The sequence below is a fragment of the Plecotus auritus genome, assembly GCF_963455305.1.
Source record: "Plecotus auritus genome assembly, chromosome: 4".
NCBI lineage: Eukaryota > Metazoa > Chordata > Mammalia > Chiroptera > Vespertilionidae > Plecotus > Plecotus auritus.
The window spans coordinates 38651644-38679278 of NC_137775.1; the positions used below are offsets into that span (position 1 = coordinate 38651644).

The 27635-nt window shown below is 42.4% G+C and overlaps 1 protein-coding gene across 1 annotated transcript; it reads right to left on the bottom strand.

Annotated features, from left to right (window-relative positions):
* Positions 1 to 212: 212 nt before the first annotated feature.
* GTF3C6 (general transcription factor IIIC subunit 6) lies at positions 213 to 11734 on the bottom strand. The gene is made up of 6 exons (XM_080664218.1): positions 11648 to 11734; positions 11167 to 11247; positions 9447 to 9510; positions 9302 to 9346; positions 7479 to 7592; positions 213 to 2876 (listed from the first exon to the last, which is right to left on the bottom strand). The coding sequence occupies exons 1-6, from the start codon at positions 11690 to 11692 to the stop codon at positions 2584 to 2586; spliced, it is 642 nt and encodes a 213-aa protein (XP_080520344.1). The 5' UTR covers positions 11693 to 11734; the 3' UTR covers positions 213 to 2583.
* Between the last annotated feature and the right edge of the window lie 15901 nt (positions 11735 to 27635).

Consider the following 27635-nt stretch of genomic DNA (forward strand, 5'->3'; position numbering starts at 1 on the left):
CCTTAAGGTTTAAGGAAACTTCCCAGAATCATTCATCACTCAACACTTCTAATTCCATATCATTGGCCAGAGCTTAGTGATATGGCCATGTATATACCAAGAAAAGCTGGGCACACTGATAACCTGAATAAATTCTGGTGTTCTATTACAAAGAAGAAAAGGAAGAACAGATACTGGGTCAGGTAATTAGCAGTCTCTCCTACAGATACATATGATGGGGAAATAAGCTTTTTATTAAACAAAAGCTGAGACCAAAGTCATATAAAAATTGGGAAGATATACATGCTTAGGGTTTGGAAATGTTTTAAATCAAGATAAACTGGTGTGTGTTTTTTAAATTACAAAACTTATTGAAGAAAAATTCCTCATTATATAACATTAGTTATCTAACCTGTCATAACATAAAATTATATCCAAGTTATAAGATGTGTTTTAACTTATTAGTACCACATGAAATTGTCTCCTTTTTATACTTAGAAACAATCAAATATTGGCAATTTCATACAGTATGATCTATAACAATGTATTAAAGTTTGTGAATATTTTATGTAAAAAAATACAAATTAGAGCAGATCTAGGTCATCACAACAGAATGGCTGTTACAACTGAATTCCAATAATTGAGTCAAGTGGGAAAGGAATGGAATTACAGCTGAAAAAGCAGGAATCTTACTTTTATCCTTAAGCACTTCTGAATTATTTTTCTTTTCCCAGATGTATAATTACTGGGGTAGACTGGAAAATGCCACCCCTCAAAGGTTCTCATGCTCTACTGCTCAGTTCTATACTTGTTTATGTTAAATTACATAGCAAAAGGGACTTTGCAGATCAGTAAGGTTACACACCTTAAAATAGTGAGGTCATCCAGGTGGAACCAATGTAATCAAATGGACCACTAAAGGCGGAAGGCAAGAAAGGTTGGTCAGAGATAATAGAAGCAGCAAGCCCTAGCCAGTTTTGCTCAGTGGATAGAACATCGGCCTGAGGACTGAAGGGTCGTAGATTCGATTCCAGTCAAGGGCACATCATACCTTGGTTGCAGGCTCAATCCCTGGCCCTGGTCCAAGTGCATGCTGGAGGCAACCAATCAATGTGTCTCTCTCACATTGATGTTTCTCTCTCTCCTCCTCCCTTCCATTCTTCTAAAAAAAAAAAAATCAATTGAAAAATATCTTCGGGTGAGAATTAACACACACACAAAAGAATAGAAGCAGAACAGATGTTAAGCAGGAGAGGAAACTTGACCTGCCATTGCTGGCTTTGAAGAGAAGGTGACCATGAGCCAAGGAATGCAGGCAGCCTCTAGGCTGGGAATGACCCTTAGCTGAGAGCAAGGAAAGGAGACTCTGCTCCTTCATTCCAAGGAACTGAATTCTGCCAATAAATGAATGAGCAAGGAAATATCCTCCACCCTTACCTCTTACCTCCCACTCCAGAAAAGAATGAAGTCCTGCCCTAACCAGTTTGGCTCAGTGGATAGAGCATCGACCTGCGGAATGAAATGAAGGGTCCCGGGTTCGATCCCGGTCAAGGGCACATGCCCGGTTGCAGGCTCGATCCCCAGTGGGGGGCGTGCAAGAGGCAGCCGATCAGTGATTTTCTCTCATCATTGATGTTTCTATCTCTCTCTCGCTCTCCCTTCCTCTCTGAAATCAATAAGAATATATTTTTTTAAAAAATGAAGTCCTACCAACACCTTGATTTTAGTCCAGTTGGGACCCACGTCAGACAGACGCACAAAACTGTAAGAAAATAAGTTTTATTGTTTTGATCTACTAAGTTGTAGTAATCTGTGATGACCGCAACAGAAAACTTATACACCTACCTTAGTAAAACCTCCAGTTTAAAGGACTCCTCGGAGCCCAGCCAACATGGTTCAGTGGTTGAGCATCCACCTATGAACCAGGAGGTCATGGTTCAATTCCCAGTCAGGACATATGCTTGAGTTGTGAGCTTGATCTCCAGTGTGGAGCGTGCAGGAGGCAGCTGGTCAATGATTCTCTCTCAACACTGATGTTTCTCTCTCTCTCTCCCTTTCTCTCTGAAATCAATAAAAATATATTTAAAAAATAAAATAAATGAAGAACCATCAGAGAAAGTTCCCTATAGTCATTTTAACCATATTTCTTTTAATCCTCATCTGAGGACATTTTTTATATCAATTTTTTAGAGAGGAAGGGAAGGAAGGGGGGAGGGAGGGAGGAAGAGAGAGACAGACAGAGAGACATAGATGTGAGAAACATCCATTGGTTGCCTCCTGTACCTGCCCTGTCCAGGGATGGAACGCACAACTAGGGTATGTGCCCTGACCAGAAATCAAACCTGGTCACCTTTTGGTGTACAGGAGGACACTCCAACCAACTCAGCCACACCGTCTAGGGCTAACTATATTTTTTTAAACAACCACATTTTTTAAAAATTCTATTTATATCTGGTCCTTAATGATTCTGGTATATTAAGTTGTAGCTGTAATTGAAAATGTATACAACCAATAAAAATAATAAAATAGTGAACAAACAAAAGCTAAGCAGTCAATTATTTTATATAAAAACTTTAAAAAATTCTAACTAGTATTAAAAACATTTTATCTAGGAGTGGTTTCTAAGGCAGCATCTTGAGTTTCCATAAACACAGAACTTTCTGTTTCAGAAGGAGTATCAATAAGAGGACCAGAATCCTCTGTTTCCAAATGCGGTGGTTTTTCCTGTTCATAGCTCAGTTTCGAATTAAATTTCATTTGAATCTCTTGCTCTTCCAACTCCAAAGGTTTATCTGGGGCTGGAGCTACAACCTCTTCATCTTCATGTAGAAAGTTACAAATCATGTTGGGTCTATTGGAGAAATCATTATCCTCGATTTGCAGCCATTCCACACCACCTAATGGGAGTATAGGGGTTGTTTAAAGGTGGGAAGACAAACCAAGAAAGAAACATGAAAAAGAAATTTTAGTTACTTAAATATATTTTTCTTTAAATTGTCATCCCATCAATATATGTCAAAATGAAACTCTAACATAAACCAAGGATCATGGTTCCTATAACTACTGATAATCACCAAACTTCCATCTTACATGGAGACCTTGTTATGCTTATAGGGTACGCATCATCAAAATCACTAAATCTGCTTCAGTTACTGCTCCAAGCTTTTCTTCCCACAGTTCAATTCCCAACTCATTCTGAGAGATAATTTGAGCTCTCACTGCTATCTCATACCTTAGAGTAAAGAAAACTATCACTTCTCTACCATTTTCTCCTTACCCACTTAGTTTTCATAATACCATGGAGGATTCTACTCTATCATCTCAAATCAACACATATATGTCCTCTGAGTTGGGACATCCAATTGTCAAATAAAACACTTCTCAAAAACAAACAAACGAAAACCTTGAAAAATGTTTGTTCCTTTCCATAGTCATAGTCAAAGCCCTAACCCCTCAATAAACCCCTACAATCAAGAATTGCTCCCAGATTGGTGCAGCCACTGTGGAAAACAGTATGGAATTTCCTAAAAAAGTTAAAAATGGAACTCCCATTTGACCCAGTAATCCCACTTCTAGGAATATACCCTAAGAAATCAGAAATACCAATCAGAAAGGACATACTAGAATACAACCCTATGTTCATAGCAGCACAATTTACAATAGCTAAGATTTGGAAGCAGCCTAAGTGCCCATCAGCAGATGACTGGATTAAAAAAATGTGGTACATCTACACAATGGAATACTACGCTGCTATAAAAAAGAAGAAACTTTTACCATTTGCAACAGCATGGATGGACCTGGAAAGCATTATGCTAAGTGAAATAAGCCAGTCGGAGAAAGATAAATATCACATGATCTTACTCATTTGTGGAATATAATGAACAACATAAACTGATGAACAAAAATAGATCCAGAGACAAAGAAACACCAAACAGACCGTCCAACCTCAGAGAGAAGGCGGGGGTGGGGGGATGTAAGAGATCAACCAAAAGACGTGTATACATGCATACTAGCATAACCAATGGACACAGACACTGGGGTGGTAGGGGCTTATCCTGGGGGGTGGGAGTGGCCGGGGAGTGTGGGGAGGCATGGGACTTGGTTGGAAAGTCTGTAAGGAGGAATCTCTGAAAGGTTGGGGACCTCTAGGAAGACCTTGCTGAAGGCAGCAAACCCTGCCTTGCCTTTTCCAAACAAGTCTAAGCCCCCGGGTGTTTCACTGGAATCTTTATATTTAGACTTTAAAACGCCCTTGCTTAAAGGACACTACAGACGCATGTGTCTTCTCAAGGATGCTTACCCTGCTGATAGTATCTAATAGTTAATTTTAGTTCAAGCTGTTGTTACAATAAAAGCCTAAGGAGGCAGGCAAACGGGGCTGCTTGGTTGCTATAGCCAAGCAAACCTTTAGCCCTCTCTTTCACAGAAACATATGTCAGAGTAATCCATTTATCCATCGCTCAGGGTCTGCTGGTCAGCCTTGGCAGGGGAGGGGTCGATCAGGGAAAAAAGAAGACATATGTAATACTTTAAACAATTAAAAAAAAATGCTTAAAATCTAAAAAAAAATTACTCCAATAATGGTAACTTTTTTTATTCTTATTACCCTTTCAGGCAAATATTTTCAATGGATCCTCTTTCATTTCTTCTTTTATAGTTTCATGGTTAATATTTAATGCTTAAAATCTTTGATAGTTATAACAGTATTCTGAGTTGTTTTGAAAAAGTTTAAGCTTAAGATTTTTCCCCCCAGTATTGCAACAAAATCCAGTTTTTTTGCAGTTATCTGCATCATTCTTTTCCCCCCTTTTTATTGAATTTATTGGAGCCTCATTAATTTCTATAGCAAGCCCAAGCTGTTCAGTCTCATCCTCAAAATTCTGATAGATATTAAGATACCCCAACCTATTCACACTTCCATCTGCTCTGTTCCTCACCATAACTAACTCTTTTGTAACTGTTTGTTGACACTTCCTAATTACTGATCCCATGTCTTCTTATACGTTATGTCTATAAAGTCTCCATCAAAAATTTGTTAGTCCTTTTCTCTACAGTTCAATTTCAACTACTGGCTTTTATATTTTTTTCTGCAAGAGCACTGTTCTACCACTCACCCAGGTTCAAAACCTTGAAGCCATCCCCCCCGCACCGCCCCAGTCCACCCCCACGGGAGATCACGCAGTCCCCCACTACCACAAATTATGCAGTAGAATTTCCCACATTTGAGGAAATCACAAGGGGTCAGCACATCCAGAGTGCAATAAATAAGCCTCACCCTGGAAAAACCACCTTCGTGATCATGGTATCTCCCCTGCCAGGCAAGTATTGAAGCCATTCTTTACTCCTACTTTGTATGATACTTGCCACCTAACAGATACTTAAAATAAGGTGAATGAAATGGGTGTTGTTACACTGAGCCATATGTTTCAATGTGACTTACTTTTAGAATGCAAGTTCCTAAAAAGTAGGGGCCACACCTCCTATCTATTCGGTTCTGCCTCCAGCATATTGCCGTGTTTGGTGGCCAGCCTCCAGATGGTCCCCAATGATCCTCGCCTTCCTGGTATTCAAGCCCCTGTGTAGTCCCCTCCCACACTGAATAAGATACTGCAGAAATGACAGAATGACTTCTGAGGCTATTCATAAACGACATCATGGACCATGTGATCTGGGAGAAGCCAGCTGCCATTTCAGGAGGGCACTCCAACAGTACTATAAGGAGGCAAGGACCTGAGGCCTCATGCTAATATCCTGCACGAACTTGCCAGCCATGTGACTGAGCTATCTTATCTAATTAGATCTTCCAGCCTTGCTCAAGTCTTCAGACACTGCAGCCCAGCCAACATACTGACTGCAACCTCATGAGGAGTTCCAAGCCAGAACCACGTGGCTAAGCTACTCCCAAAATCTGTATTCACAGAGACTGTGTAAGAGAGTTGGGGGTTTTTGTTGTTGTTTTGAGCCATTAAGTTCCAGGTAATTTCTTAAGCAGCAATAGATAACTAATACTTGGTTACTAATTTATTTGATTAAACAAAACACCAAAATCTTCTCAAAGACCAGATTATTAAAGACTACAGGAGAGGAAATTTTATAATCTGCTTTAATGAGTATCTAAATGCTAGCTAAGCTTCTCTAATATGTATCTCTTTTTCAAGTTCTCCCTAGAACTTCAAGTACCTCCTTCTTCCCGTTATTTTCAGAGTGCCTAAAAAAGGGGATAGTTTAGGGGTATACATGATAAGAACAAAGATTTGTTCTGTAGTTATGATAGTTGATATAATTAATTTCTACATGATTAGTGTACCTTCAAATGTTTATTCCTTAAAATATAATAAATCTATCAAGCCATGAATATTCATCACTAGAGTCATATTTACAAGGGTTTCAAATATGTCTTTGAGCAATGAGCTTTTAAACCATCAGGTGGTTATTTGTTCATCTCTACAAATATGTGCCTGCTGTAGGTGCAAGAAGCACTGGTCTCAAGTCTAGTCTGGGACAATCAGCAACTAGAGAAGGCTAAATGAATGCTAACTAGGAACTAGACTCAGGAATATCAACTATAGTCCTCCAGTTCCTCCTTCACATATAAAGCCAGCTTCTTCCAGCTGTAAGTTTCTTGGGAAAGATTGCTGCAGCTGCCAAAAGTTTCCAGTAAATCCTCTGAGCTTACACCTTGGGAATCCAGAACAGCTATTATCATACCTTCTCTACCTACAAAGAATTTTAATTAAAAAAATAAATAACAAGAGCCTGGCCAGTGTCACTTAGTGGTTTGAGTGTCGACCTATGAACCAGGAGGTCATGGTTTGATTTCCTATCAGGGCACATGCCTGGGTTACGGGATTGATCCTCAGTGGGGGGCATGCAGGAGACAGCTGATCGATGATTCTCTCTCACCATTGATATTTCTATCTCTCTCCCCCTCTCTTCCTCTCTGAAATCAATAAAAATATAAGGAAGGGGAAGGGGGAGGGGAAGGGGAAGGGGAAGGGGGAGGGGATGGGGAAGGGGAAGGGGGAGGGGAAGGGGAAGGGGAAGGGAAGGGAAGGGGGAGGGGAAGGGGAAGGGGAAGGGGAAGGGGGAGGGGGAGGGGAAGGGGGAGGGGGAGGGGGAGGGGGAGGGGAGGGGGAGGGGGAGGGGGAGGGGGAGGGGGAGGGGATGGGGAAGGGGATGGGGAAGGGGAAGGAAGAAAAAGGAGACTGCTGATTTCCCTAGGAATCAGAAATCATGTCAGGTTTCTTGACAAACTCCCCACAACTATTTCCAATGCAAAGCAGATAGAGATTTCTTGTTTGCCCCAGCACCCTCTGCTACATAAGAGTTCAACAGAATTTTAAATCTATGTTTGGTACTTTCCATGGAGCATCTTCAATAATATACTTAACATAGTCACATAGTCATTACTACGAAGTACAAAAAATGTCCTGCTAGCAATGTGTCACTGTCAAAACCAATATTAAATCACCCATTTTCAGAAAACTAGGTTAACTAACCTATGCTTTCTTCTCCTTCCTTCTTTTCTGTCAGAAGAGTTCTTGTCATGCTGAGCTTCTTCATCGTATGGCATTTATATTTTAGCACTGTTTTATTGTTGCCTTCTGCATCCACTAGAACATAAAATAAACTCAATTATTATACTATAATACAATAGTACAAATAAAATAATCATGTTAAGCCTCAATAATTCCAATTTAGTGAGTTACACTACCTCCTGTCTAGATAGTGGAATAAGTTCAAGATTTAACTCATCTCTCCTGTCCAAGCATAGAGAAATGACAGATAAAATACTTACATAACAACTGGACTCAAAACAACAAACAACTCCAGGGGACAGCCAGATAGAACTATGAGTGAAATTAAAGATATGGGCCTACTAGGCTCCAGCCCTGGAGTAAGAAAGTGAAGCCAGAAACTTGGCTTTACAGGGTAACGAGGTCTAAAGTTCTACCACACTTGCCCTAGCCGGTTTGGCTCAGTGGATAGAGCGTCAGCCTGCAGACTGAAGGATCCTGGGTTCAATTCCAGCCAAGGGCACATTCCCGGGTTGCGGGCTCGATCCCCAGTAAGGGGTGTGCAGGAGGCAGCTGATCAATGATTCTCTCTCATCATTGATGTTTCTATCTTTCTATCTCCCTTCATCTGAAATCAATAAAAAATATATATTAAAAATCAATAAAATTCTACCACACAAAATTATCAATCGTGAGAGAAGGATGAGAAAAGTCATGCTGCCAACCCCACTGTCTGGTGTTACAGCTTTATAGATGTGGGCATAGGCAGGAGGGAGGATGAGGATCTGAGCTAAGGATGTGAAACACACTGCAAATTTCCATACACTGCTCCTAGAAGTGTAACTGACATGTGTTAGAAAGCAAGACAGTAAGTGGAACTACATGAAATTGTCAATATTCAGCCCAAATAAGTCATTTCATATTGTTGAACCCAACACAGTCATCAATCTATCTCCATTTCTAAGTGTATACCTTAAACATTTTTACATATATGCACAGGGAGAATAAAAATATTCATGGCAGCATTTTTGTAGTGAGTTAATATGCATAATTAAGAACATGGACTCTGGAGCAGACCATCTGGGTTCAAATCCTGATTCTGCCTCTTTGTATATGACCTTGGGAATGTTATTTATCTCTTTGTGCTTCAGGTTGTTGTGGGTGTTTTTTTTTTTAATATAAAATGAAGATAATAATGAGATCTACCTCGTAAACTTGTGAGGATTAAATGAGTTAACACATGTAACGTTTAGAATAGTGCCTGACATATATAGAGAAGGCATTCAATAAGTTATTAATAATAACTGATAATAATGGAAGCAACCAATGTGTCTGTTAACTGGAGAATAAATTGTGGTATAGTCACAAATAGAATACTAAGAAACAAGGAAAACAGAGTTATATATATATATATATCAGTATGTGTAAGTCTCAAAACATATCTCTAATTGAAAGATTATAGACTGATATGCATAATATGGCATAATTTATATAAAGTTTGTAAATATACAAAAAATGCTATTTTTGTGCATACATACATATGTAATATAAAATCAGGTATAGGGAAGAAAAACACCAACTTAAGGTAAATGATTGTCTGAGGACAGAAGGGAGAGAATAAATTTGGAGAGGGGTATACAAGGGGCTTCAAGAGTATCTGGAATGCTTTCTAACTATCTGGCAAAATGGTAGAATTTTATACAGCTAGAAAATGAGTATATAAAATGTTTAATTTTAATATTCACTGTACATACATATGTTTTAAGTATTTCGTCGTAAAAAGAGTTACCACAGTAATCACTTACCATGTTCAACATTTTCTTCAAATATAACACAGGTCCCAAGAGTGTCTGTGGAAAAATTTAAAGATAACTTGTTAAGAAATAACAGAGCTACATTCTCTGAAAAGCATATTTAAAAAGGAGTTTCATCTATCTGACATCCTCCTACCTTCATACTCGCCAGCAAATACATAGCTGTCCACTTGCAGAATGGGCCTCTCAGTGTCAATTCCCTACATCAGAATACAGGATTATAAAAGATCATTAGAAAAAGCCTTAGAGGTTGGGTAAAATGTGGGAAGGTGGTCAAAAGATACAAATTTCCAATTATGAAATAAATAAATCCTGGGGATGTAATGTACAGCATAATGACTGCAGTTAATAATATTCTATTGTTTCTTTGAAACTTGCTAAGAGAATAAATCTTAAAAGTTATTACAAAAAAGTAAAATTTATAACTATGTGTGATGACGGATGTTAACTAGACTTAGTGGGGGTGATCATTATTTCGCAATACGTACAAATATTGAATCACTAGAGGCCCAGTGCACGAAATTCTTGCATGGGTAGAGTCCCTAGGCCTGGCCAGCGATCAGGGCCAATCTGTGGGGCGACCACTGGGGTGATCCTTGCTGGCCTGGAGCCGCCTGCTTGCTGGCCCCGTCCCCCAGTGTCCCCCCGCTGGTCGGGGCCTGTGGGCTGGGGGTAGCTCTTGCATTGAGAGCGTGCCCCCTTGTGGTGAGTGCACATCATAGCATCCAGTCATTCTGCTGTTTGGTCGATTTGCATATTAGGGTTTTATTACATAGGATTATGCCATACTCCTGAAACTAATATAAAGTTGTATGTTAATTATATCTCAATTTTTAAAAAAGAAAGAAAAAGCCTTCCACATGTAACCTTGCTACCAAGAGCAGGGGTAGGGAACATCCAGATGGTGGGCCCTCGAAATCTGGCCCTGCCAAGACTTAGGGTGAGTTAGTGAAATGTTTGACCAAATATAGCCGGCTAATTTTTAAGTTGATAATTTTGTATGGCCCCCGAATGATGTTATAAATATCCACATGGCCCTTGGCAGAAAAAAGGTGCCCCACGCCTGCGCTAGAGTCTAGAGCAGCCGTGGGCAAACTATGGCCCACAGGCCGGATCTGGCTGTTGAATCCGGTTCTCTTGCTCTCCCCTCCGCTCCTTTACTTTGAATTTATATTAGTTCACACAAACACTCCATCCATGCTTTTGTTCCGGCCCTCCGGTCCAGTTTAAGAACCCATTGTGGCCCTTGAGTCAAAAAGTTTGCCCACCCCTGGAGAGCTTCTTGTCCTGGCAAGCACAAGATACACTGACACTGCTCTGACTCCAGCAGGCCCAGCCTGAAGACTACCCAAGTAATAGGTCTATTTCAGTCAACATGCTCTTCAAGTCAGCCTAAGAACAGAGGAAGTTTGGTCAACAGTTGCTCCAAGATTTTAAAGCGAAGTGATAAAACAGGTGGTAACATAGAATACCATAGCTCAAGACAGCAGAGTATGAGGTCTTTGAAGTCTTTTCTTGATAGGTACCTTCTCTCCCTTCTCCACATTTCACCTGTGTGTGCATATCTCCTTATCCTCTCTCCCACCTCACTATCTAAAACCATGCATTTTTTCAAAATATCTATCAAAATGCCACTTCCTCCAAATCTTCAACTCTCTGCGGCCATACATCCAGACACTCAAGCAGTTAGGCATCTTCTCCCACCTGCTCCCCCAGTCCCCGGTACCTCTACGATAGTCTTTAGAGTTCCCTGCTTTGTAACGTGGAATTAATGTATCAGTCCCCAAAGTTCACCAATCATTCTTGTTCTAAGTTTATGAAAATCTACAACCACTCCCCAATTCCAGAAGACTCACCAAAATCTTGCATTTATTTTCACATTTAGAGAGAAAGTCTGAATCGATAATTCCTGACAATTCCACCAGAACCAACTGCTCCTGGTGGGAGAAGGAGGGGTTAACATGCTAGCACGCGGGTGCTGTGCAGGAAGAGGCACCCCCACACCCCCATGGCAACGACCCCACCTCCGTGAACACTAGGTCTTGCTTTCAAGGAGAGGAAGCGAGCGCCCTTTCCCAAAGCAACTTCCTCCACTTCCCCCTTCAGACCAGACTGCTGCAGTCAGGGCTGAGGCCAGCTCCCCCGACCCCCTCCACCCCTTCCCTCCGGCCCCCAGCCCCCGGCCTGCAACCCCAGGGGCAAGAAGCGGGGGAGGCGCCCGTGGGGGCTCCGAGCCGCCTCCGCACCCGATTCCCTTCCCCTCCCGCTGCCAGCGAAGCCCTCGCCGCCACCGCCCCTCGCACAGGCTTCCGTCGTAGCCCTCACTGCTTCCCCTACCTCCTCCTCCCCGTCCCTGGGACTCCGCTCCACGGCAGCGGCCATGATCCCACCCTCCCCCACGGCCCCCAGTGGCTGGCCACGCCCACCGCGGCCGTCGATACCACGCCTCTCCGCATTCGGAGCGATTGGCCACGCCCACCGCGGCCGCCGATACCGCGCCTCTCCGCGTTCGGAGCGATTGGCCACGCCCACCAAGGCCGCCATCTTGAGTCCGGGCAGCCCCCTCCCTTCTGGTCCTGCTGCTGCTCAGGCCCCTAAACCACTCCTTGCAGGCGGCAAGGTGGCCACCCTGGGCCCAGGTGGAGGCCGGTTCCAGGCCTGTTCCTTGTTCCTTTCTTTCTTTTACTTATTTATATTTTTATTGATTCTAGAGAGGGAGAGAGAGAAAGAAACATCAATGATTGATCAGCTGCCTCTGGCATGCCCCCTACTGGAGATCGCTTGCAACCTGGGCGTGTGCCGAGACCTTCTGGTCCATAGGTGGCCGCTCAACCACTGAGCCACACACCAGCGGGGCTCCTTGTTCCTTTCTTGAGAGCAGAAGCCGGGTCCTGGCTGGCTTGGAGGTCCTGGGACCTAGGGATCCATCGCTTAGGCCCCAGCCCAGGAGGGAGGAGAGGGCTGGTGAGGGAGAGGGGATGGAGAAGTGCAAGCAAGGAAACCTCCAGCTGCTGGGGAATGCAGAGGCTTGTATTAGCGGAGCCTACTTTCTTGGGAATCAATTCTTAATATTTGGAGGGAAAAAAGAAAGTAACTAATAGGGTGATCTGATTGTACATTACTAACCGGGCGACTCAAGGTGGGTAGTCACACCCCAGGCATATAACTTTTTAGTAGAGGCTTGTATTTGCTTTAAGCAAGCCTGCCCATTGTTTCTGTGCATCTAGGTTAACACACTTTTGAAATAAGCAGTAGTCACCCTCAAGAGAGCACACAGTCTTAACTACCCTGTAATCCAATCCCTACATTGCTTTCTCCTACATCCTTGTAACTGTTCTTAGTTCCCTCCTTAATTAAATGCATAAACGGAACGTATTCTCTGGAGCATTTGAGATCTTGCTCCCTGGCATATGGCATCAGTTTGACGCAAATTCTTATAAAAACTCTCTGCAGGTATAGACCATATTATGTGACAATATCATGAGCACTAATCCTCAGTTTATCCTGAGCCAAATTAAGAGCACATTTCAGATTAACTAGTGTGGGGGTTCAGAATGAGCTACCTAAAGATGTGTTTCTGTGGAATGCAGATTGTTGAGCTAAAGGCAATTTTAGCTTCAGCCTCAGGAGAAACTTCTTTACCCAGAAGAGCTTGAATTAGGGGCTTATCCATAATATGTTATCAGTGGTAACCATTTTGATCCTACCTATATGGCAGGGAAGCTTTTATTTACTAAACTAGAGGCCCAGTGCACGAATTCATGCACTGGTGGGGTCCGGCCGGCCTGGCCCCAATTAGGGTTGGGGAGCCGATCAGGGCAGGGCTGGCCATGGGGAGGGGCAGTGGGCATGCCGGCCCCACCTCCGAATGGGGTAGGGGGTGCCGATTGGAGGTCAGCAGCCTGGGGTGGTTGGCCAGCTGGCCCTGCCCCTGATGGGGTGGGGGGGCCGATCTGGGGTGGGGCTGGGCGGGGGGAGGGGCTGCAGGAGGTTGGTGGGCCAGCCCCACCCCCTACTGGTGTGGGGGGTGCGATCAGGGGCAGGTGGCCAGAGGGAGGTGCTGAAGGCCTATTGTGGTGGGGCAGGCTGATAGGGGGCAGGGCTGGCCCGGGGGAAGGGAGGGTGTGTTTGGCTGGAGGCCAACTCTTGATTGGGGTGGGAGAGTCTGATCAGGGGCAGGCCAGCAAGGGGGAGGGGCCGAGAGGTTGGCCGGCCAACCCCACCCCCTGTTCACTGGCCACAGTGGTGTCATAGCGACCGGTCATTATGGTCGTTATGGCTGTTACAGTCGCTGGCTTTTTATATATATAGATATCTGTTCTTCTTATCTTGCAATGACCCTTTGAAGCCCCTAGGCACTTTACTTCATCCCAAACTCATCCCCCTTATATAATTTAATCCCCCTTTCTATCTCTGAATCTGTCCTGCATGTGTGTGTGTGTGGGGGGGGGGGGTCTCTGTGTTTCCCATGTACATGGGATTTCCATACATATTCTATGTACTAGTATTTACAAAAACATGTATACAAAATCTGTAAAGTAATTTTCACATAGCACTCAGACTACAGAACCATTCCCTTGGAAGGAAAGAAGACATTATAGTACTGGTTCCATCCATGGCCTAGAGCTCATGCCCTTTGAAAATTCGCTTAAGGTTGAAACTACTCTCAGACAGAAAACAGGAACTTATTGGGCAGAATAACTCTTCAACATTGGCTTTGAAAGAGGGAGAAAAAGAAACCTTTTGGTGATTGGGAGGAATTTCCATGATATATAGTCAGAGTCAGAGTTTGTTCTTAATAGGTTTACTCTCAATCCTAAAAAAAGATAAGGTCCAGATGCCAGCTTAAAAAGACTAAATTATCTTCATTATCTTTGCTTAAAAATAGAAGCAATAAAAAAATGTGGTATATCTATAAAATAGAATCGTATTTAGCATTGTTGAACTTGAAAACATTAAGAAGCCATTCACAAAAGGCCACATATCAAATGAGTCCATTTATATGAGATGTCCAGAGCAGGCAAGCCTATAGACTCTATAGACTCTGGAATGCTTTCAACCTTTTATTCTCCCTGTGCATATATGTAAAAATGTTTAAGGTATACACTTAGAAATGGAGATAGGTTCTCAACCTTTCTAATGCCGCGACCCTTTAATACAGTTCCTCATGTTATGGTGAGCCACAACCATAAAATTATTTTCATTGCTACTTCATAACTGTAATTTTGCTACTGTTATGAAGTAGCAAATGAAAATAATTTTTTTAAAAATATATATTTTATTGATTTTTTACAGAGGGGAAGGGAGAGGGATAGAGAGCTAGAAACATCGATGAGAGAGAAACATCGATCAGCTGCCTCCTGCACACCCCCTACTGGGGATGTGCCTGCAACCAAGGTACATGCCCTTGACCGGAATCGAACCTGGGAACCTTCAGTCCGCAGGCTGACGCTCTATCCACTGAGCCAAACCGGTCAGGGCGCAAATGAAAATAATTTTATGGAAGACTCTTAGAGGCAAGGAGGAAAAAGATGGCAGCTGGCAGGATGTAGGTGAGGGAGAGGAAGTGAGTGAGTGAGGGTATGAAAGGAGAGTGTGTGGATGTGCGTGGTGTGTGTGTGAGTGAGCGAGGGAAAGTTAAATCTCACAGGAGCAGCAGGGGCTGGCAGACAGGCTCTCCTTGACAAGGAGAGACTACCACCGCTGCGGGCACGCCCCAGACAGCGGGACTCCAGCACGGAGCCCACGCCATCTTGAAGGGGAAAACGGCCTTTTTTAGGAACTCATCAACACCACCAACCAGACAGGCCTTGGAACTGCCCCGCGACCCAGCAGCCACTCCAGCCAAAATCCTGCTGCCCCAGCTGCAGACCCGCAGACCCTGGGACCTCCACCTCCAAAGGTGCACCTCTCGGCAGCAGTAAGTGCAACCTCCCCCTCCCCAGCGGCAGAACTCCGGATTCCCGAGTATCCAGATTCGCGCGTTTCCAGCCGGATTCTCGCGTTTCCAGCCGCACAGGGCACTCCACTCCTTAGGCAGCCCTTGGGAGCCGCTGAGAGCCCCCAAGGGTGTGATTCTGCACAGACAAGGGTGCGCAGCCCCGCAATAGAAATTCTGAATTCCCTCTTCCTGGATAAATGCCCACATTCACCCCAGCGGCTCAACCGCGGTGCCAGGACCCCTCAGAGTGCATCAGAACTCTGCACCCGGCAAGCACACCTCCACAGAGGCGAAGTTCCAACAGGTAGGCACCCTGAGTCCATCTACCCACCGGGCGCTAGTAGGAGCCACTGTGAGCTCTCCCTGGGTGCGATCTTGAACAAACGGGGGCGCACTCCCCCCCAGCAGTAGAAGTTTTTAATTCACTCATCCTGAATACCGGCCCACAGGCGCCTCAATTGCACAGCTACACTGCCAGGGCCCTTCAGAGTCCTTCAGTGTGCCTCACTGGCAAACGTACCACGGGTGCTCCTGTGAGCCGCCACTGGGAGTAAGCGCCTATCCACCACAGGTGCAACAGCAAAAGCTGGGTCTGCCCACCCCAATACTGCAGAACTCTGGGCACCACAGTCACGCCTTTCCAGAGAGCAGGACCCCTGAGCCCCATCACCCCAACAGACAGTTCCTGGGTGCCACTGTGAGCCCCTGCTGGGCACACGTGATTTCAATTAAGGGTGCAAGACAGCAAAATTGGGACACTCCCCTCCACGTGGCTGACTTCTAGACACCGCAGTTGTGCCTCTCAAGCTTGCAGGCCTACATCAAGAGAACCCAAAAAGCTCAAGTAGGGAGCTACACTAGATTAACAAGCCCAGGAGAACTGAGAGATTACGCCAGTAGCACCATCCCCAAAAGAACCTGGGTAGCAAAGCAATTGGATCTACAATTAAAACATTACAGGAAAACATGGGAAGACAAAAAAGCAATCCCCAAAGGAAAGAAAAAGAGGAACCACCAGAAAGGGGTTAAATGAATTCGAGGCTAGCAGCTTATCAGAGATAGAATTCAGAGTAATGGTTATAAGGATGTTTAAACGGATGGATGACAAATACACACAACTCAATGACAAATACACACAACTCAATGAGAACTATAAGGAGCTGAATGAGAATGTCACCAACATGAAAAGAAACCAAGAGGAAATGAAGAACGACATAGCTGCAATAAAGAACACAATGGAAGGCCTAAACAGTAGACTAGAAGAGGCTGAAGACTGCATCAGCGAATTAAAAGACAAGGTAGGAAAAAACACACAAACAGAGCAGCAACTGGAAAGAAGACTCAAAAAGCAAGAGGAGAGCCTAAGGGAGCTTTGGGACAACACAAAACAAAACAACATTCACTTAATAGGGATACAAGAAGGAGAGGAAGAGAAGCAAGAAATAGAAAACCTGTTGGAAGAAATAATGACAGAAAACTTCCCTGATATTGGCAAGAAAAAAACTATGCAAGTCCAAGAACTACATAGAGTCCCAAACAAGTTGAACCCCAAAAGACCAACACCAAGACACATCATAATTAGATTGGCGAACACCAACGACAAGTAAGAATCTTAAAGGCTGCCAGAGAGAGATAGAAAGTTACTTACAAGGGGTCTTCTATCAGAATATCAACTGATTTCTCAACAGAAACACACCAGGCCAGAAGGGAATGGAATGAAATATACAAAGTGATGCAAAGCAAGGGACTGAATCCAAGAATACTATACCCGGCAAGGCTATCATTCAAAATTGAAGGTGGAATCAGGAGCTTCACAGACCAAAAAGGGCTAAGAGAGTTTATCACTACCAAGCCAGCAATGCAAGAAATGCTAAAGGGACTGCTGTAAAAAGAAGAAAGAGAAAGGCAAGAAGAAACACAAACACTAAAGAAAAATATGACAACAAACATGTACTTGTCAATAATAACATTAAAAGTAAATGGATTAAATGCACCAATCAAAAGACATAGGGTAGCTGAATGGATAAGAAAACATGACCCATATATTTGCTGTCTACAAGAGATCCACCTCAGAGCAAAGGATTCACACAGACTGAGAGCAAAGGGATGGAAAAACATTTTTCAGGCAAATGGAAATGAGAAAAAAGCTGGGGTGACGATACTTATATCTGATAAAATAGACCTCAAAGTAAAGGCCATAATAAGAGATAAGGAAGGCCATTACATAATACTAAAGGGAGCAATTCAACAAGAATATATAACTCTGGTAAACATATATGCACCCAATGCAGGAGCACCCAAATACATAAAAAATCTCCTGGAAGATATCAAGAGAGAAATCGACAACAATACCATCATAGTAGGAGACTTTAATACACCACTGACATCACTGGATAAATCCTCTAGACAAAAAATCAGCAAAGAAACAGCAATTCTAAATGACACACTAGATCAGATGGACCTAATTAACATCTTCAGAGCATTTCACACCAAAGCCATGGAATATACGTTCTTCTCAAGTGCACATGGGACATTTCAAAAAATAGACCATATATTGGGTCACAAGCAAAGTCTCCCCAAATTCAAAAAGATTGAAATCATATCAAGCATTTTCTCAGACCACAATGGTATAATATTAAAAATAAACTACAATAAAAACATTCCAAAAAATTCAAACACTTGGAAGCTGAATAACATGCTACTAAACAATGATTGGGTTATCAATGAGATCAAAGAAGAAATTAAAAACATCCTGGAGACTAATGACAATAAAAACACAACATTGCAAATCCTATGGGACACAATGAAAGCAGTCCTGAGAGGGAAGTTTATAGCTCTACAGGCCTACCTCAAAAAACAAGAAAAAATGGTAATAAATCATCTAACTCAACAACTCAAAGAATTAGAAAGAGAGCAACAAGAAAAGCCCACTGTGAGCAGAAGGAAGGAAATAATAAAGATTAGAGTGGAAATGAATGACATAGAGACCAAAAAAACAATACAAAAGGTCAATGAAACCAAGAGCTGGTTCTTCGAAAGAATAAACAAGATTGATGAACCTCTAGCCAGGCTCACCAAGAAGCAAAGAAAGAGGACCCAAATAAACAAAATCAGAAATGAAAGAGGAGAAATAACAACAGACCCCACAGAAATACAAAGGATTGTTTAAAAATACTATGGACAACTCTATTCTAACAAACTAGACAACCTGGAGGGAATGGACACATTCCTAGAAAAATACAACCTTCCAAAACTTACTCAGGAAGATTCTAAAAATCTCAATAGGCTGATAACTATGGAAGAAATTGAAGCAGTCATCAAAAAACTTCCAGCAAACAAATGCCCGGGGCCAGACGGCTTCACAGAGGAGTTTTACCAAATATTCAAGGAAGAACTAAAACCTATCCTCCTCAGATTATTCCAAAAAATTCAAGAGGAAGGAACACTTCCAAGCTCCTTCTATGAAGCCAGCATCACCCTAATACCAAAACCAGATAAAAATAACACAATGAAAGAGAATTACAGGCCAATATCCCTCATGAACATAGATGCCAAAATCCTCAACAAAATTCTAGCAAATCGAATCCAGCAGTACATCAGAAAGATCATACACCATGACCAAGTAGGATTTATCCCGGGGATGCAAGGATGGTACAATACTTGCAAATCAATAAACGTGATACATCACATAAACAAATTGAGAGATAAAAATCATAGTCATACCAATTGATGCAGAAAAAGCACTTGACAAAATTCAACACCCTTTCTTGATAAAAACTCTCAACAAGGTGGGAATAGAAGGCTCATACCTCAACATAATAAAAGCCATATATGACAAACTTACAGCCAGCATCATACTCAATGGGCAAAAACTAAAACTATTTCCCCTAAGAACAGGAACAAGACCGGGATGCCCACTCTCACCACTCCTGTTCAACATAGTACTGGAAGTATTAGCCATTGCAATTAGACAAGAAGAAGAAATAAAAGGAATCCAAATTGGAAAAGAAGAAGTAAAACTCTCCTTATTCGCAGATGACATGATACTGTACATAGAAAACCGTAAAGACTCCATCAAAAAATTACTAGACTTAATAAATGAATTCAGCCGAAACCGGTTTGGCTCAGTGGATAGAGCGTCGGCCTGCGGACTGAAAGGTCCCGGGTTCGATTCCGGTCAAGGGCATGTACCTTGGTTGCGGGCACATCCTCAGTGGGAGGTGTGCAGGAGGCAGCTGATCGATGTTTCTCTCTCATTGATGTTTCTAGCTCTCTATCCCTCTCCCTTCCTCTCTGTGAAATATCAATAAAATATATTTAAAAAAAAAATAAAAAAAAAAATAAATGAATTCAGCAATGTAGCAGGATACAAAATTAACGCCAAGAAATCTATGGCATTTCTATATACCAATAATGAACTTACAGATAGAGAGACTAAAAAGCAATCCCATTTACCATCACACCAAAAAAATTAAGATACCTAGGAATAAACTTAACTAAGGAGATAAAAGACCTATACGTGGAAAACTACACGACACTGAAAAAAGAGATAGAGGAAGACATAAACAGATGGAAGAACATACCATGTTCATGGATTGGTAGAATCAACATCATCAAAATGTCCATACTACCCAAAGCAATCTATAAATTCAATGCACTTCCCATTAAAATACCAACGGCATATTTCACAGACCTAAAACAAACCTTCAAAAAATTCATCTGGAATAAAAAAAAAAGACCCCGAATAGTTGCAGCAATCCTGAGAAAGAAGAACAAAGTAGGTGGGATCTCAATACCAGATATCAAGCTGTATTACAAAGCCACTGTCCTTAAAACAGCCTGGTACTGCCAAAACCGGTTTGGCTCAGTGGATAGAGCGTCAGCCTGTGGACTGAAAGGTCCCAGATTCGATTCCGGTCAAGGGCACGTAATTGGTTGCGGGCACATCCCCAGTAGGAGGTGTGCAGGAGGCAGCTGATCGATGTTTCTCTCTCATCGATGTTTCTAACTCTCTATCCCTCTTCCTTCCTCTCTGTAAAAAAATCAATAAAATATATTTAAAAAAAAAAACAGCCTGGTACTGGCACAAGAACAGACATATAGATCAATGGAATAGCATAGAGAACCCAGAAATGGACCCAAACCACTATGCCCAATTAATATTTGACAAAGGAGGCATGAACATACAATGGAGTCAAGACAGTCTCTTCAATAAATGGTGTTGGGAAAATTGGACAGATACATACAAAAAAATGAAACTAGATCACCAACTTTCACCATACACAAAAATAAACTCAAAATGGATAAAGGACTTAAACCTAAGACAGGAAACCATAAAAATACTAGAGGAATTCGCAGGCAGAAAAATCTCAGACATATGCCTCAGGAACTTCTTCACTGATACTGCTCCTAGGGCAATGGAAACTAAAGAGAAAATAAACAAATGGGACTACATCAAAATAAAAAGCTTTTGCACAGCAAAGGAAACCATCAATAAAACAACAAGAAAGCCCACTACATGGGAGAACATATTTGCCAATGATATCAACGATAAGAGTTTGATCTCCAACATTTACAGAGAACTCATACAACTTAACAAAAAGAAGATAAACAACCCAATCAAAAAATGGGCAACTGATCTAAATAGACACTTTTCGAAAGAAGACAGAAAGAAGGCCAAGAGACATATGAAAACCTGCTCAAAGTCACTAATCATCAGAGAGATGCAAATCAAAACAACAATGTGGTACCATCTTAACACCTGTCAGAATGGCTATCATTAACAAATCAACAAACGACAAGTGTTTGGGGAGGATGCGGAGAAAAAGGAACTCTTTTGCACTGCTGGTGGGAATGCAGACTGGTGCAGCCACTGTGGAGAACAGTATGGAGTTTCCTCAAAAAACTAAAAATGGAGCTCCCATTTGACCTAGTAATCCCACTTTTAGCAATATATCCCAAGAAACTAGAAACACCAATCAGAAAGGATATATGCACCCCTATGTTCATAGCAGCACAACTCACCATAGCTAAGATTTGGAAACAGCCTAAATGCCCAGCAGCAGATGAGTGTATTAGAAAACTGTGGTATATCTACACAATGGAATACTATGCTGCGGTAAAAAAGGAGTTCCTACCATTTACAACAACATGGATGGAGATGGAGAGCATTATGCTAAGTGAAATAAGCCAGGCAGAGAAAGATAAATATCACATGATCTCACTCATTCATGGAATATAATGAATGGCATAGACTGATGAACAAGAACGGATCCAAAGACTGAGAAATGTCTATCAGAACCTCAAACCTCAGGGAAGGAGGGGGTCGGTGGGAGTAAGGGGGAGAGATCAACCAAGGGACTTGTGTGCATGCATATGAGCCTAATCAATGGACGCAGACAACAGGGGGGTGGAGCATGAGTGGGGGGTGGGGGGTAATGGGGGAATAAGGACACATATGTAAAAAAATAATAATAAAAATAATTTAAAAATAAAAATAAAAAATAGAAAAGAAATTGTGAGGTAACCAGAACCCCAAGAACGCCTGCGAACGTCTTTCTTGCCATGCTAGCAGTCATCATCTGTATGGTAATATTACCTGGGGCAAATGGGGAAGTATTTTGGACTTAAGTTCCTGACCCTTCATGGGTAAGAGCCCTTACGTGGGCTGATCCCCCGCCTAATGTAGCCACCAATAATACCAAACACCTTGGTCATCCAGGAGGACCATGGGTGGGGCAAGGAAGTATAATTACACAGGGGTTGCTACCCAGCTTCCCTTTTGTATGACACAAAATCAAACCACTGCTCCTTTGTGTGTAAAATTAAAGAGAGGTTTCTGGCTTGCGTGGACACCAAAGGAAGGGACTATCACTACTTGCACCTAGGAGAGGTGCAGAAAATGTAACTAAGACCTTGTCTATACAAAAAGAAATTGGCAACCAGCTTGAAATGGAATTGCCATGGCCTAGAGCAAAGAATATCCTTACATGATATTATTCTACAATGTCATTATAATTTTTCCCAGATTTGTATTACCCCCATTACCTATAATAGTACCTCGCACCCTTGGGAATCAATAAAAAAATCATCTTTTTGGTGCTTGGAGACAAAGGTAACACATCTCTTGATATTTTAGAATTACAACAGCATAATGTACAATTATCCCAAACAAACTTACAAACTAATTCTTTGAATGTCTGGCAGCAATTTAAAAAGGACATGATTTAATCCCTTCCACTGTGTAGAGGGCCCCCTGGGAAGGCACCTGAGCATTCTATATTGGCCCCTCTTGCCCTTTTGGCCAAGAGGAACCCTCTTCTCACAATCCAATTGCCCACAGCTGTTGCCTGTGCTTTCTGTTCATGCTGAGGTTGAAGCCTCGTGGTGGCTTTTACCATGGATCTGTCTCTCGCCCAGTGGGGTGAGCTGGGCCCTCCCTGGAGAAGAAACCTGGGTTCCCCAAGATATGTGATTAGTGCCGGGGCCCCGCCAGCAGGCGAGGGGATCCCAAGGCAGGTGCTGGGCGTGGAGGCCACGGGGGCATAGGCTACCAAGGAGACAGAACTGAACCTCACATCACCCTGCTTGGCCCCGGAGGATGGCTGGTTAGCCAGAGACGGGTAAGATTCCTCAGGGAAGGAACAGCCTAAGACAGGCACAGTCGCAGAGGGGCCATCAGGAGAGAACTTGGGGGTCAACAGAGGTGGGGCACAGACCCTCATCCCCCCAACTTTGCAGGGGCCTGAACCCTCACCCCTTCTGATGGAGGTCTCCTGCCCCCATGGCTGCTTCGCTTCCCATGCCCAGCTCTAATCGGGACCCAGGCAACAGACAGACTTGGCCGACAGCAGCTGCCCTCTCACTGCAATAAGATTTGTTTGAGTTGTCTTGTACCCATGGTGTGGGGAAGTGGGTTTTTGATATCTAAATCCAGCCTAGCACCAGGAATGCTCAGGGCCTACTTAAGAAGGCAAATAATCCTTTCCACTAATATTTACAAGGTAAAATAAGATAGTTGTTAGAGTATTAAATTTGACAGTAAAATAGTAGTCAAGTTCTCAGACTAATTTAAATTGGCTAAGTGAAATAAGCGAATATTCTAGAAAAATTAATGGTACTGGACAAAAAAGCTGTTCCTAAAGTGTTAACTAAAATTTTTATTGGTAGTTCATCTCATGGTAAAATTGCATAACATGTAGTGAACCTAAAGCAGACATATTTTAGTGCAAAAAATTAAAATTTAAGAGCTATCAAGACTACCTTATAAAATTTCTAAAAGCCTCCTAATATTTAAATCAAAAAAGGGGGGATAGTAGAAGAATATCATGTAAGAAAAAATATCCTGTAAGTAAATTACATCTAGAAAATTTTTACTTTAGAAAATTAACTTTCATTTGTAATGCTAACAGCAAGACACCCATGAAAAACACACATGGTGTCAAAACAAGCCAAAGGAAAATCATTTGGGCAAAAAATGAAAAAGAATCCCAAGTCAAATTTATAGAAAAGATTCCTTTATTAACTTTTGGTTGAGAATATGTTTGTATATTTTCAGAAAACACCTCCAAGACCATGTGGATTCCTGCAACAGAGGAATTGACAGGACTGCTCCAGCCATGAAGACAGAAGAGAAACAGTCCAGAGATGGAAGACGCTGACGACACCTTGCCATACTAGCAGTCAGCAGCTGTGCGTCGTGGCAGGTTGCCCAGGACCAAACCAGAGAGGGTCGGACCTGCGTTACCACCATTTGTCCACCATCCAGAACTGAAATATCATTGCTGACATGTACACATAAGGCACTGTTTGACATTGAAATTGGAACTCAAAAGAACTGTTGGCCCAGAAAGAAACTCACTACAGATTGATTCATTTGCCTCTCAGCATAACCAATATTGCTTGTCTCATTTTAGGTTCTTATAAGTGTATTTCTAGTATCACATGATCTCACTCATCTAGGGGAAATAATGAACAACATAAACTGATGAACAAAAACAGACCCGGAGACAGGGAAGCATCGATCAGACTGTCAAACCTCAGAGGGAAGGTAGGGGAGGGTGGGGGTAAGGGGAGAGATCAACCAAAGGACTTGTATGCATGCATATAAGCCTAACCAGTGGTCACGGACAACAGGGGGATGGGGGCATGCATGGGGAGGGGTTTGGGATGGGAATGGGGGGATGAGGACAAATATGTGATACCTTAATCAATAAAGAAATTAATAAAAAAAAGAAAACAGAAAAAAAAGAAAATAATTTTATAGTTGGGGGTCACCACACATGAGGAACTATATTAAAGGATCGCAGCATTAGAAAGGTTGAGAACCACTGCTATAGAGAGAGAAAGTAGATTGGTGGTTGTCAGGGCCCGGGGAATATGGAATGACTGCTACTGGATGTGGGGGTTCTTTTGAGAATGATGAAAATGTTCAGGAATTAATGGTGACGGTTGCAGAACTCTGTGAACACTGTATACTAAAAATTACTTTATACTTTAAGAGTAAATTTTATACTTTAAGAGTATACATGTCCATCTCACACCTGTCAGAATGGTTATCATCAACAAATCAACAAAGGACAAGTGCTGGCGAGGATGCAGAGAAAAAGGAACCCTTGTGCACTGCTGGTGGGAATGCAGACTGGTGCAGCCACTGTGGAGAACAGTATGGAGTTTCCTCAAAAAACTAAAAATGGATTTCCCATTTGACCCAGTGATCCCACTTCTAGGAATATATCCCAAGAAACTAGAAACATCAATCAGAAAGGATATATGCACCCCTATGTTCATAGCAGCACAATTTACCATAGCTAAGATTTGGAAACAGGCTTAGTGCCCATCAGCAGATGAGTGGATTAAATATGTGGTACATCTACACCATGGAATACTATGCTGCTGTAAAAAAGAAGGAATTCTTACCATTTGCAACAGCATGGATGGAACCGGAGAGCATTATGCTAAGTGAAATAAGCCAGTCAGAGAAAGATAAATATCACATGATCTTGCTCAGTTGTGGAATATAATGACAACATAAACTGATGAACAAAAACAGATCCAGAGACAGAGAAGCATCAATCAGACTGTCAAACCTCAGAGGGAAGGTAGGGGAGGGTGGGGGTAAGGGGGAGAGATCAACCAAAGGACTTGTATGCATGCATATAAGCCTAACCAATGGACACAGACACCAGGAGGGTGAGGGCATGAGTGGGGGGCAATGGGGGATAAGTACACATATGTAATACCTTAAACAATAAAGAAAAAAATCTTAGAAGAAAAAAAAGAGTATACTTGTATACTTTAAGAGTAAATTTTATAGTATGCGAGTTATATCTTTAAAAGCTGTTATTAAAAAAACTAACAATAGCCCAGCTGGTGTGGCTTAGTGGTTGAGCATCATCAACCTATGAACCAAGAGGTCCCTGGTTCAATTCCCGGTCAGGGCACATGCCAGAGTTGCGGGCTCAATCCCCAGTGGGGGGAGTTCAGGAGGCAGCTGATCGATGTTTCTATCTCTCTCTTCCTCTCCCTTCCTCTCTCTGAAATCAATATATATATATAGATGTCTTCTTTTAAAAAAAGACTAACAATAGTAGAAGCAGCTAGTTTTAAACTGAACAGGGAAAATGAAATTGTTTGGGTGATTAAAGAAAAATCTTTGAAGGCCAGATAAGGGCCAGATACCATGGAAGCTACGTAGCAGAAATATAATTTGGTCCTGGATTTAAAAAAAAAAAAAGGTTTAAGGACCCATGTCTGGGGTTTGAAAGGAGCTGGTAAGGCTCAAGTGTCATTAGCTTCTTTTCACTGGACCCTCTTTAGGCATCATGACAGTCTCATGAGGTAATAGTTATGAAGCATGATATTCAAAATTGACTAGAAGGGCACAGCACTCAGCCATGTTGGAGTAAGGTCATGGGAAACTGGATAATGTCTAGAGCCAGCTGGAGGCTTGAGGCAGTTTCTTTTCACTGACTGATAGTGAAGTTTCAATATTTTAATAGCTGGCATGGTTTTACCAGTACATACACCCTATCAGCCCTCCTTAGTCTAACTTCCATTTTATACATTCGGAATCTGAGACAGAAAATTAGGAAACTTGCCTGTCTGACTCATTCCTCTATACTGTTACCTTTTCTGGGAAAGCCGGAGATCTTAAAAGACCAAGTGAGATGCCAACCCCGGCATCAGGCTAGCTGGAGTCAGAGGAACGAGATGGAGCATCCAACCTTAATAGCGGATCAAACCCACAACCTTGGTGTATCAGGATGGGACGATGCTCTAACCAACTGAGCTACCTGGCCAGGGCAGAAACCTCATTTTCTTTAATCTGGCCTTTTACTTATTTATTTTTTCCTTTGACTCAAACTGGCCTCACCTTGACTTACCCACCTCCATCTCCCTTGCGTAATCATTAAGCCCCCAGGACAATGAGGTTCTGGTCATCATCCAGTTGTCTTAGAAACAAGGTCCTGGATCTATTGACTATTGAGACAGTTTTCTTTTTTTTAAATAATTTTTTATTGTTGAAAATATTACAATGTGTCCCCCTTTTCCCCCATTGACCCCCCTCCAGCCTGCCCCGTCCTGCCCCTCCCCCACCCCAGGCCTTCTATTGTCTGTGTCTATGGGTTATGCATATATGCATACAAGGTCTTTGGTTGTTTACCTCCTGCCAACCCACCCTCCTGCCCTTCCCTCTGAGATTCCACATCTGTTCCATGCTTCCATGTCTCTGGATCCACTCTGTTCATCAGTTAATTTTGTTACTTAGAGATTCAACCTAGGAGTGCAATCATGTGATACTTCTTCCTCCGACTGACTTATTTCACTTAGCTTGATACTCTCCAGGTCCCTCCATGCTGTCTCAAAGGGTAAGAGATTCCTCTTTTTTACTGCTGCCTAGTATTCCATGGTATAAATGTATCACAGCTTTTTTATCCACTCATCTACTAATGGGCACTTGGGCTTTTTCCAGATCTTAGCTATTGTAAATTGTGCTGCTATGAACATAAGGGTGCATACATTCTTTCTAATTGGTGCTTCAGGTTTCTTAGGATATATTCCCAGAAGTGGGATCACTGGTCAAATAGCAGTTCCATATTTAATTTTTTGAGGAAACTCCATACTGTTCTCCACAGTGGCTGCACCAGTCTGCATTCCCAAGAGCAGTGTGCTAGGGTTCCCTTTTCTCCACATCCTCGCCAGCACTTGACATTTGTTGATTTGTCGATGGTAGCCATTCTGACAGGTGTGAGATGGTACCTCATTGTCGTTTTAATTTGCATCTCTCTGATAATCAGTGATTATTGAGACAGTTTTCAATCAAACTAAACACAATATCTTGGCCTCAGTTGTGTTTTAGCTCCAGACCCAGGAAAGCAGAAT